At 37.3% G+C, this 12,403-nt stretch overlaps 1 protein-coding gene across 1 annotated transcript in view; it reads left to right on the top strand.

Moving 5' to 3' along the window:
• SMIM13 (small integral membrane protein 13) overlaps positions 1-10,585 on the top strand; it is a 33,878-nt gene extending 23,293 nt beyond the window's left edge. The window contains exon 2 of the mRNA XM_037842975.1: positions 6,219-10,585. Coding sequence (XP_037698903.1) covers positions 6,219-6,406 — 188 coding nt within the window. The 3' untranslated portion in view covers positions 6,407-10,585. The remainder of the gene's footprint in view (positions 1-6,218) is intronic.
• The last annotated feature ends 1,818 nt before the right edge of the window (positions 10,586-12,403 follow it).

Genomic DNA, 12,403 nt, shown 5'->3' with positions numbered 1-12,403 from the left:
GTCTGGGGCTTGTTTAAACTGGTTTTGCCTCCATTTCCCTTATTCCATGCTGTCTCTATGTGAAAACGAAACTTATTCCTTTCTTACAGCACCATCCCTAGAAATTCATTTGGGATTTCAGGGATGCGAAGTTGGTAAACTATAGCTTTTAAAGAGCTCCCTAGCAGATTCTGATGGGTAGGCAGCTTAGGTGATCATTCTTTTAATGGCCGCAACATATCACATATCTTTAACTAGGGTGATTCCATTGGATAATAAATGCTTTTGCCTTACCTTACGTTTATGGGTGCTCTTTTCCCTAAAAGAGAGACTATGACTTCTACCCCATTCTGATCCCCACTTGTCTTCCCCATCTCCAAGTGGTTGTGCTGAAGAGGTTGAAGACCTTTATCATCGTGTACCTTCATCATATGTCACATTGTGTAGCGGTTTTCAAAGATTAGCAGTAGAGCCCAGGAAGACCAAAGATTTTGGTCAGATTTTATCCAACAAATGAATTTGCTTAGTTCTGGGGTATTTTTTTTTTTCTTTTTCTTTTTTTGAGTGACTTCTCTAGTGAAAATTGTCCTCCAGGAGCCTATTGCCCAATAAGGTTAAAGGAGACATCTATATTGGGCATCTTTTTCCTGACTATCCAAATTGCTCCCTTCCAATCTCTAAAAACTGCCTTTTGACTTTCAGGTGTAGGCCCTACAGCCACATTCACATACCTGTCCCTGCCCTCAGGTAAAGCAGACTGGTTCTGGCAGTGACTGACACTTGACCCAAGTTGGAACAGAGATCCTAGGCTGTGGTTTTGTTTTATCTTGTTGTGTTTTGAGAATATGAACCAAGAAATGATAGAGGGGGAGGGGAGGGATAGCTGTGTGCAAAAAGAAGCAAAGAGGAGAGTGAGACAAAGCATGCAGAGAGAAACAGACAATGCTGAGAAAATGACCTCAGTTCACCAGAGCTTTCTTCTAGTTCTAGCCCCTGGTGAGGTCACTTCCTCCCATGGGCTCTGTGAGACACTCTCTTGTCAGCTTGTAACAAATTCCCCTTTTTTTGTTCTTTAAAGTAGGTCTTGGGGTTTCTATTACTTGAACTAAAAGCTGCTTTATTAAAATAACAGGAAATGAGCTATGTATGCGACTTTCTTCTTTGTATTTGTCATAAGATCAGTACAAGTAAAATACTGTAGGATTTAAAGATAAATATTAATAGCTCAGGGCCTGAAACTGAATCAGCTACAGGAAGTATGGCATTTCAGAAGTAGGTGACAGAACAGTTCAGTTACATTGAATAACATATGTGCAAAGCATTTCCTCACAGTATCTGTATCATGGTTTAAAAAAAAGTTAGCTATTATTTCCATGTCTAGTTACTGTACCTAGTGACTATCTGTTTAGCTGTTGTATCTGACACTGAAGGACCCCTCTTAGTTTCTATATTAGGGGTATGCTATGTCTCTGTTAGGGGTATTCTCTACTTCATAGTTTTTTTGTGGAAAGCTTCTTCTCTCCCCTCCACATACCCCAACACCCAGGCAGAATAGAAACAATTGACATTCCTTCCAAGTTTGCTTATCTCCAGATCTGAGATTAAAAAGTAAAGAGATACTGGGAGTTGGAATGTTTCAGCTGGTGTGGGTGAGGGAAGGGAGTGGTGAGTGTGGAGATAGCAGCCATAATTTGCTGCTCCAGACTCTCGAGTTTCTCTCATGGTCCACCGCATTCTGTCATTCGACTTGATACCAAATCCCTTATATTGTTTGGTCACTGCCAGTGATTTTTTAAAATTAACTTTTATTCATTTTGTTTAACAAAGAGAGAGTCTGTGATCTAGCTAGATGCTGTTACATCTGCCAGGACTCTGTCCACCACAGTTACCCGCAGTTCCTTTTTTTGTAGATTTCTGTGCTGGTAGACTTGGCTTTATTTTAACTATCCCAGGTGCCCTAGAGTGGTTTATGGTTGGAACCCCAATGGCGCCAGCCTTTACCGTAGTCCCTTTTCAGTAAGAATTCCGTCAGTCCCCTCTCTTACTATTCTTCATGGTTATTTCATACATTTTTTGTTGCTGTTGGAATCTTTGCTCTTTATGAGATCAAGACTATCATCTGTGAGCTAGATTATAATTTCTCTGATGGCAAAGTCATCTTTATAAACTCCATGTAGCAAAGACCTTGGGCAAATAAGTTCTTTTAAATTTTAGATTAACTTCTCTAACCTAACCTAAAAGTCAGAGAAGTTTTCTTCAGTATCTGTTGAAATCAACTGGCATTATTAATTTAGACCAATTAATGGCACTGGATATTTAAAATTCTGGCTACCGTTCTTGTAGAAATTGACAAGCTAATTCTAAGATTCATATACAAATGCAAGGGACCTAGAATAGCCTAAACAGTCTTGAGAAAGAAGAGCAAAGTTGGAAAACTCAGGCTTCCCAATTTTAAAACTCACTACAAAGCTACAGCAATCAAGACTGTGTGGTACTAGCCTAAGGATAGACATATAGATCAATGGAATAAATTGAGAGTCCAGAAAAAAACCCATACATTTATGGTCCATTGGTTTTTCAACAAGGGTAACAAAAACAATTCAATGGGGGAAAGAATATTTTTTCAACAAAGGGTGCTGGGAAAACTAGACATCCACCCACAAAAGTACAAATTAGGATCCATCCCTCACACCACATACAAAAGTTAGCTACAGATGGTGAGCAGGCCTGGTGGTCCCACAGATCTGTCGCTTGCTTCAACAGTGTTTATATGGAATACACCTGAGGACTATGCCCCCATTTCTTCAGCCATGGGCCACCCTCCAATTATCTCTTCAGTTGCAACTCCAGGACCATCTTCATAGCCATCTTTTGCTTCCAGGATCAGCTAACAACTTTTTTTTGTGTGGTTAACTCCTCATTGTCAACTAACTGTGAACTCCCAGATCTGTCAAAATTATTCTGCTGAAGTGGAGGCCTCCATCAACCCCCTGGTCAATATGCATCTGTGACCTTTGTATACCTACCTCTCTCTGGGCTTCTATTTTGACCATGAAGATGTGGCCTGGAAGGGTATAGGTCGTTTCTTCTACAAGTTGGCCAAGGAGAAGCACGAAGGCACCAAGCATCTCTTAAAGATGCAAAACCAGTGCAACAGCCATGCCCTCTTCCAGGATGTGCAGGAGCTGTCCTAAGATGAGTGGGCACCATGGAAGCTGCCCTGGCCCTTTTGGATCTGCATGCCCTGGGTTCTACCAACACAGATGCTCATCTCTGACTTCCTAGAGAGCCATTTCCTAGATGAGGAGGTAAAGTTCATCAAGAAGATAGGCGACCACCTGACCAACCCTGACAGGCTGGCTGTCCTGCTCACCAGGCTGGGCAAGTATCTCTTCACAAGGCTCACCCTCAAGCACGACTAGGAGCCTCTGGAGGCCAGAGGCCTTTGCCCCCTACCTCTGCCCCATGCCCCGCATTCCCCTGGCATCCAGGCTTCTGCCTGAGACCCTCCCTCCAGTCAGGAGGCATCTTTTTAATCAGCTACCTTGCAGCCCTCTAGTGGTAAACCAAATGAAAACATTCAGGCTTTTTGCAGCCAAGATCAAAACCAACAAAAAACAATGACAACAACAAAACAAAAAGAAAAAACTACAGTGGATCAAAGACCTAAATGAAAGAGCTAAAACTATAAAACTCTTAAAAGAAATAGGTGTAAATCTTTGAGATCTTGGATTAGGCAATGGTTTATTAGGTATGACCCCAAAAGCACAAGTAACCAAAGAAGATGTAGAGAAATTGGATTTCTTCAAAATTAAAAACTTTTGTGTTTCAAAAGATGCTAGCAAGAAAGTGAAAAGACAGTGCACAGAATGGGAGCAAATATTGGCAAATCCTATATCCTGATTAAGGGATTTGTACCTGGAATATATAAAGAACTCTTACAACTCGGTAATAAAAAAGACAAATGACCCAATTAGAGTATGCACAAAGAATTTGAACAGATATTTCTCTAAAGAAGATTATGCAGATGATCAACTTTATTCATTAGTCATCAGGGATATTGCATGTCAAAACAGCAATGAGATACCACCTCACACCTACTAGGATGGGTGGCTATAATTAAAAAGAGATAGAAACAAGTGTTGTTGAGAACATAGAGAAGTTGGAACCTCATACATTGCTGGTGGGAATGTGAAATGGCACAGTTGCTGTAGACAGTAGTTTGGCAGTTCCACAAACAGTTGAACATAGAATTGCCATATGATCTAGCAATTCCACTCCTAGGTCTCTAACCAAGAGAAATGAAAGCCTGTGTTCACACACAACCTTGAACATGAATGTTCATAACAGCTGAAGGGTGAAAACTTTATTGATTTGTAATAGTCCCAAAGTGGAAACAACCCGAATGCCCATTAACTGATAAATAAACAAAATGTGGTATATCCATACAGTGAAATACTATTCAATAATAAAAAGCAATGAAATACTGATAAATTACAACATGGATGAATCTGGAAAACATTACACTGAGTGAAAGAAGCCAGACGCAAAAGGCCACATATTGTATGATTCCATTTATATGAAAAGCCCAGAAGAGGCAAAACCATAGAGACATGGGGGCCTGGGGGAATGAGGAGTGACTGCTAATGGGCATGGGGCATCTTGGGCAGGGGAGGAGGGGTAATGAAAATATTCTAGAATTAGATAATTGAGATGGTTGCGCAACCTGTGCATGTTCTAAAAATCGCTGAATTGTATACTTTGAATGGGTGAATTGTATCTCTTAAAAAAGATAATTTTCTGAAAACCAACAGAATGGAAGTTACCTCAGATCCCAGGACTCAGGATCCACCACAGTTCATGTCACAGAACATTTTGTAGAACCCTTCCTTGGTGCCGGCACCTAAACCCTTTGGGTACCTTCTCATTTATTCCTCCCAATAGCTCTGTAAGCCTTCTGTCCAAACCGTATCTCCTGACTCCTTCTCCAGTGTTTTCTGCTAATTTGCTGTGCCTATTTTGCAAAGAATTTCAGGTGAAGGGAGAGCATGGTAATTTGGGATTCCATTAAAATATGTTATTTTACAAAATTAAGTGCTTTCTTCAAACACTCAGTTGTTCAAAATATATTCTTGCCATGTTACATTTAGCACTCAGCATTCAAGCTTGAAATAATACTTGAGAAATGGTATAAATCTCTGAAGTTAGTCTTTTAAATGTCAAGGTGATTATTTTAATCCCTTTTTCTGAGATTGTGAGAAAGAAACAAGTTAAATTAGAAATTTCCTTAAAGTGACCATTCATCTTGGCCATTCATCTTGGTTGCAGTGTGATGATACTGAGGTAGAAAAGCTGGATGGATTTTTGGTTTTATGAAATGCTAGTCATCAGTATATGTTTTGGTCCATTGCTTTTTTAATGATATCAGTGAATTTAAAATAGGAGACATCAAGAAAACACATTAGCATGAAAAATTTTGTTACAATGATTTATTTTATTTTATGCACTTAATGTTTATGGGTTCAGAGGTTTTATCTTGTGCCTTCCTTTATTAATTAATGTTTATTTCTTATTAGCAAGCATCAAAAACTTAAACTTCAAACTCCTTGTAAAAACAAACAAAACTTGGTTAGTATTTTTTTTAAGGAAAGACATAAAAATATTGTATTTTTACAGTCTTGAACATAAGATATTGGTTCTCTGGCTTTATTCCTTAATCATGGAAAGTAAAGAAATGTTTATTTTCTGTGAAAATTTATTTTTTCTAGAAACTTACAAATAGCTTGATCTTGACTTAGTTTTCACCATAGTACAGCTGATTCCTGCAATTTAGTGTGTTTGGTATTCTGATTGAAGCAAACTTGCTTTTGGTAAATAGCATTGAATGTCCCAGTAAGTAGGAAAATGTTTTCTTCCCCAGAAAAATGCTCTGCAAAAATTGGTTGGAATATAATAAACACTTTTACTAGGTGTCATAATCTCATTATAGTTTAAATGTAGGTGGGCCAAGCTTAGATTCTAAATTCCATGAGGACACAAATTGTTTGTTTTTACCACCAGTGTGTAATCTCAGAGTTTACCGTTATGTCTTACACATAGTAAATACTTAATAAATATTTATTATATAGAGATGTATTTTCATCACCTATATTTATTTTCTGTACTGTACCCAACGGGTATGTTCTGAATTGACAACATCATGTCTAATAATTTTTCTTAATGTTTTTGTCTCTCTTTAGGTTGGTATTTTGTATGGCATCTTTTTTTATCTAAATTCAAGTTTCTGCGGGAACTGGTGGGAGACACAGGATCCCAAGAAGGAGATCCTGAGCCTTCAGGATCTGAAACAGAAGAAGATACTCTGTACTCTCCACACAGGATCAGATCAGCTCGCCAAAGGAGGGCACCTGCAGATGAAGGCCACTGACCCCCAGACACAGTCCTTTATCAGTGAATGATGAAAGGCAGTGATTGGGAATCTCTGCATTTAGTGACATGGTCTTGAAATTTAATAAAAGATTGAAGAACATTTGCACTTGGATTTTAAGTCAAATTAAAAAAAAAAAAAAAGATTTACATGTAAGCCATATAAAAATAAAGGGAATTAAAACCAAATTGGACCATTGCAAATATCATCTTAAAGATAATCTTGGCTTCACTAGCTTTCTACTTATATGCTTATTCCTTAGCTCTTGAGGTTATTATACTTGCACTGGTGTGAACCTGAGAAACCTTACAGGCTTGAAAAATCCTATTTTATCGGTTCTAAAATGTACATATTTCTTCGTATTTTAACTTGTCTGAAATTGGGATGCATCTTCCATTTGCTGTCAACCAGGTGATAATAAGTCATGATGTAATTATCCTGGCCTGTGCCTGTGTGAAATTGGTTATAGTGTCATCATTTTAACTGAGTTGTGTGTTGTTGGATTTAATTGCTATTCAGAAATGTCTTCAAAAAGATTACACTATGATTCAGCATTAAAACGAAAAGTTGTGTATACAGAAAAGCATGGGAGCAGAGCAGCAGGGCATACATTCGATATTAGTGAAGCAAATATTTGTTGTTGGAGGATTGACTGCAATTCCATATTTTCTTGCAAAGCAACAACAAAATGCTTTACAGGACCTAAGAAAGGAAGATATCCACAAGTAGATGAAGCTGTGCTAAATTTTGTCAGTAAGACGTGCAAAAGGATTGCCTATCACACGCCAAGCAGTGCAGTTGAAAGCAGGAGAAATTGCCAAAACCTTTGGAATAGATGAAACAAAATTCAAAGCAACGAGAGCTTGGTGTGACTGCTTTATGCATCGAGCAGGACTGTTGTTAAAGCATCAAACATCGTTTTGTCCAAAGCTTCCTGCTGACATGAAGCTGAAGACAGTGGTGGTGCACTCTTTTAAGACATGCTGCCTCACTGATAGTCTTGGTGGCCCTGGGGGCAGTGCTGTGTGGAAAAATGCGCACATCCATGCTTGTGATTTGAAAAGTGATTCAGAGAAGTTGAACTCAGAATATGAAATTATAGTTATAAATTAACCAATTTATCTCACATATTTTTTTTACATATGCACCATATTTATGTGATAAAAATCTGTTTACCACTAAAAGCTCTTTCAGTAAAAATAAAATAAACATTTTACATGATAAAGCATTGTGTCATAGTTGAATTGGACAGTGTTCTTTCTTAGTGATGCATAAAACAATGCATCTTAACAGTTGATGTTATCTCAGATTAGATTAAAAATGTAAAATATACGTAAATTTATTTTTCTTTCTACTAATGCAATTATTTATTGGGGAACTTAATTCTGACATTTATTTTGTTGAAATAGTTAACATGTATGAAATACTTTTTTTTTCTGTAACTTAGTCAAGAGTTTAGAGAAGTAATTTAGGAATTTAAGAAATATCTTCTGTGTTAGGAAGAGGAGGATTTGTTACTCCCTTTGTATGGGAGGACTTCATGCTTAAGGCATGTGTTGTGGAGAAAATACTTCTTCACAAACAACAATTCAGTGATAAGACCTCAAAGGTGCTTGGTATTAAGGAAAAAATAGAGTGGGAGAAAATACCCACTTAACTGTAAAATGACTCTTGCCAGGTTTCCGGTTTGTCTGAGCTGAACTCTGGACTCAGTGTTTACTAGAGAAGAGAGAGATGAGGTAAAGAACCTTCCTGTTTAGTTTTTAGTGTTACCTGCTTTGTACAAGAATGAATTGCAAAGCCAATTTATTTTATTATTCCAAGTTCTTTTTTTAATCCTGTATTTTAACTTTTGTTTCTCAAGAACTAGTCATCATAAAATATCACCTCTATTTTTATGTTTGATACCTCATACTTCATGCTGATGGTTTTGTTTATTTATTAACAGTTCATTTGATCTACCCCAAGTTGTATTCCTGATGAAAGAGTTGTACTTTTACCTGTCATTGTAGGTCTTTGGATATGCAGAAAGTAATTTCAAAGAGCATAATTTGGATTTTAATTATTTTCTAGGGGAAACTCCCCAGCAGCTGAGAGTGGGAGACAATCTTTCTGTCTTCAATTCATAATTGGATGCAATTTCCTATTTTTATGTGACTCCAGGGATTAACAAAACAGTGACAGAAGTAACTAAATATCACATTAAAATGAAAAATATTAAAAGATTTTTGGTAATGGGAGGACATTTAAATTGAATCTTTTGTCTCATATTTTGAGCAGTGGATTCTTCTTTATGGTGAGTAGCTGAGGTTTAGATAGTAATAGTTGCTGAAAAACACTTTAGCTGCAAGCTTCCTGTTGTAGCAGTATTAAAGAATGATGGCTTACATAAACCCTCCCCCCCAAATCTACAAGGGTCACCCTCAGATTAGTACAGATTAATCCATGTAAAGGTTGACATTATTGACATTTATGCTTCAAGCATCTTATTTCACAGAATATTAAGAAATGTTCTGCTTAACTTATTTGAGAAGTATAACCCAAAACCTAGTAATACCCCACATTCACTTGAGAGTAAAAAACAAAAAATCACTGATGCCAATGTGAAAAATACACAGATTAATTCCTTTGCTTGAAAATTTTTTTTTCTTTTTAATTTTCTTTCTTTAGGAAAAAAAATTCCCTGGACACCTTCCCCAACACACACACATCATATCATATTACATATTTCTAAGGCCACCAAGACAAGGGAGAGAAATAGTTGCATACACAGAATTATTTATGTTATATAGTGTTCCTGTTCTTTTTCTCTTGTTCTTTTTCCTGTTATTGTTGCTGTTTTGCTTTTGTAGCTGAATTTACCAGAACTACATACATCCCAAGTGCATTTGCAATCTCTCAGTAGGAGATAGACCAGCCTGTGGTTAATTTTAAAGTTTAAAAGGTTATGAGCATAAAAAACATATACAGGTATTAGACTCTTATATGAATTCTCACAAAAAATGATTGTGATAAAATACGCCATTTTTTGAGGATTAATTCTGAAATTGCTTTAGGTTGGTTTCATTCCCTCCTAATTAATCAGCCATTCCTCAATCATTCCCTTTCTTCTTTTGCCTCTGAAATTTTTGTGAAAATTGCCTATATCAATTGTATTGGTAGCATTGCTCTGATTTAAATGCCAAAATAACACTAAATATTTCTGTATTACTGTTAAGTGAGGTTTCTAATATTTACATCAAGCTAAAAATGGGATTCATCTAGTGAACTCTATAATGACATTGTCATGGTGGAAAAAATACATTGTTGCATGGTCCACAGCCAATTTCCAGATTTGCTGACCCATTCTTTAGATACTGTTTGGTTTAAAAACAGTTTCAAGATGTTATTTTACTGAATGTTTGGAAAAATATATTGTTTTGTATTTATGACAGTTTAAAACAACATGAGTTGAAAGATTTGAAAGTAGAGCATTTTGCTTTTAAAAACAACAATTTTTGACATTATTTTAAGTGAATGACGCAATCTTTTTTAATAGTCACTTTTTCTTAAAGGATGTATTTTAATATGTAAGAAGTAACCAAGGCAACTTTAGATTTTGAATGGTAAACTTCAAATGTTTTTATATTTGAAGTTGACTTTAAAAAGCCAATGAGCAGTACACAGTGGTTATAGCCTTTCAAACAACTAGGAGAATAGAGCTTTGTCATGGGTCTAGAATTAAAGCACCTTGTATCATCTGCTTTTAAAAGTATCCTATAGTTTTTAACTTAATGCATAAAGAGTAGCATTTTATCTTATACTATTAAAAGTTACATTTTCCATTTGTTAGTGTCCATGTAATGCCTGTTTTATGAAGAATGTTTTAACATTTACCCTCCAAGTCAGTCCTATGCATAACCATTCAACAAGTGCTGCTGTAGTTCCTTAAAGGAAACGTTCTGTGCTGTTCTATGACGCATTGTCATCTTGCTGCTTGACTTTATAAGGAATTAGGCTTGTGTGTGCTGATAATATCTTTGTGTAATGAGATTTACAATTAGAGATGAGGAATGTGTGTAAAATGATCATTTACCTCTCCCTTGTTTTTGTTTTAAAACCAGTCAGTACTATATCTAAAGCTTCTGTGGTTTGTCTGTGTGATGTTTTAACGTTCACTTGAAACTGCACATAATAAATTAAAACAAAAACAAAAGTTGTGTATGTCTCGTTGATAAAATATAAGAAATAGCTATGAAGAGTACCTAGGATATGAAGGGATTTAAAAGTGGCCATTGTTACTAATGGTCCAGGCTTTGCCTCATTTTGCAAATTCTCTAAAAACCCCAAAGTATTAAAAGGAAGCAGTAGCATTCTAAGTGCCATGAAAATATTGACTTAGAACCTAAAGGACATATAGTATTAGATCTAAATGAGGTCAAGTTGTGATTTTTCTCTAGCAGTGCTCAGCTGCCAAAAATGTAGGATGGGAAAAACTAGATTGTGCTGGGGTCAGGTTTTTAAGGTAGGTATAGCCAAAGGGCAAGGTCATTAGAAATTGCTGAAGATTGGGATTTGAGCTGGGTTGTAAAAAAATTAAGATGAGTAAAGTGCTGATGAAGGTGAATGGGAAGGACTAGAGGATTGAAGACATTATTAATGTGATATGTATGTAACTGGACAGAATAGGAAGTTTGGGGCAGAGACTATGATTTTACAGGTGAAGCACTTCTGAGTTTGACTCTGAATACAGCCATAGCAAGGGGACTCGGAGAGCTGTGACTCCTTCTAGGGTATTTATGGACAACCAGCCTAGCAGTGAATTCTTTGCACAATGCTGGAGTTGGGATAGAGAAGACAATGATGAACTGAGTGCCAGATCAGGGACTTGGAAGACTGATCTCAAGGCCTTGGAATATCAAGTGGCATAAACCTTAAAAGGAGGAAGGGGTTTTCCTGAGAGTGGAGAAGGAAGGTTCTGGGGGAGCTGTGAGAATGCTTTGTCTTCATCCTGCCCCACCTCAGGGCCCTACAAGCCAGTGGGGGAAATTGAGAAGTATTTACATCATGTACAAGTGCTTCATTTGGACTATACAAATGGCGCTGTGTATGAGAGAACTTTGTTAGGGCTGGAAAAGTGGAGGAAGGACAACAGAAAGTTCACTAAGAACCCTAAAGGGTGAGGGGGGAGTTTTCCAGATAACTGTAGATGTTTATTTCTGGAATAGGGAGTGTGTATGGGGCACACTGGTTTGAGGCTAGAGAAGTAGGAAAGATTCAGTCCCCAAAGGCCTTGTACACAATGGCAAAAGCTTTTTAACTCATGCATTAAGTGGTGGAGAGTGTTGAACTGTTTTAAATTGAGTGAGACAACATTGATTCACTTACTTAACATATATTGAGCAGCTGATTTTCCAGGCAGCTGTACTAGGTACAGATGGTTTAGAAAGCTCATGCTGACTCCAGTGAGGAGGACTGATTGGAGGCACCATGGAAACAAGGAGGTTTACTATGGTCCAAGCAAGAAAATAGAAATATAGGGACAGACTGGAAAGGAAGGATGACCATTGGATGTTTTAGGACATGGTGGAAAGGGTAGGACTTGAGGTTGGATTGTGAAGGCAAGTGTGATGGTTCATTTTATGTCAGCTTGGCTAGGATATAATACCCGATTATTTAATCAGGCACTAATCTAAATGTTGCTGTGAAGGTTTTTGTGGATGTGGTTAACATTTGCCATCAGTTGACTTTCAGTAAGGGAGGCTACCCTCAATACCATAGGTTGAAGGCCTTAAGAGCAAAACTGAGGTTTCCCAGTGGAGAAGAAATTTTGCCTCAAGACTGCAGCTTAAATTCCTGCCTGAGTTTCCAGCCTGATGGTCTGCCCTATGGATTTTGGGCTTGCCAGCACAAGCACCTGAGCCAAATCCTTAAATAAATCATATACACATGCACAGATTTATTGGTTTTGTTCTCTGGAGAACCTTGACTGCTATAGCAAGTGAGGGAAGGATGAGT

This window comes from Choloepus didactylus, chromosome 7 (assembly GCF_015220235.1).
Source record: "Choloepus didactylus isolate mChoDid1 chromosome 7, mChoDid1.pri, whole genome shotgun sequence".
NCBI lineage: Eukaryota > Metazoa > Chordata > Mammalia > Pilosa > Megalonychidae > Choloepus > Choloepus didactylus.
Note: the sequence above shows the minus strand (reverse complement) of the source record. Positions and strands in the feature narration are given on the sequence as shown.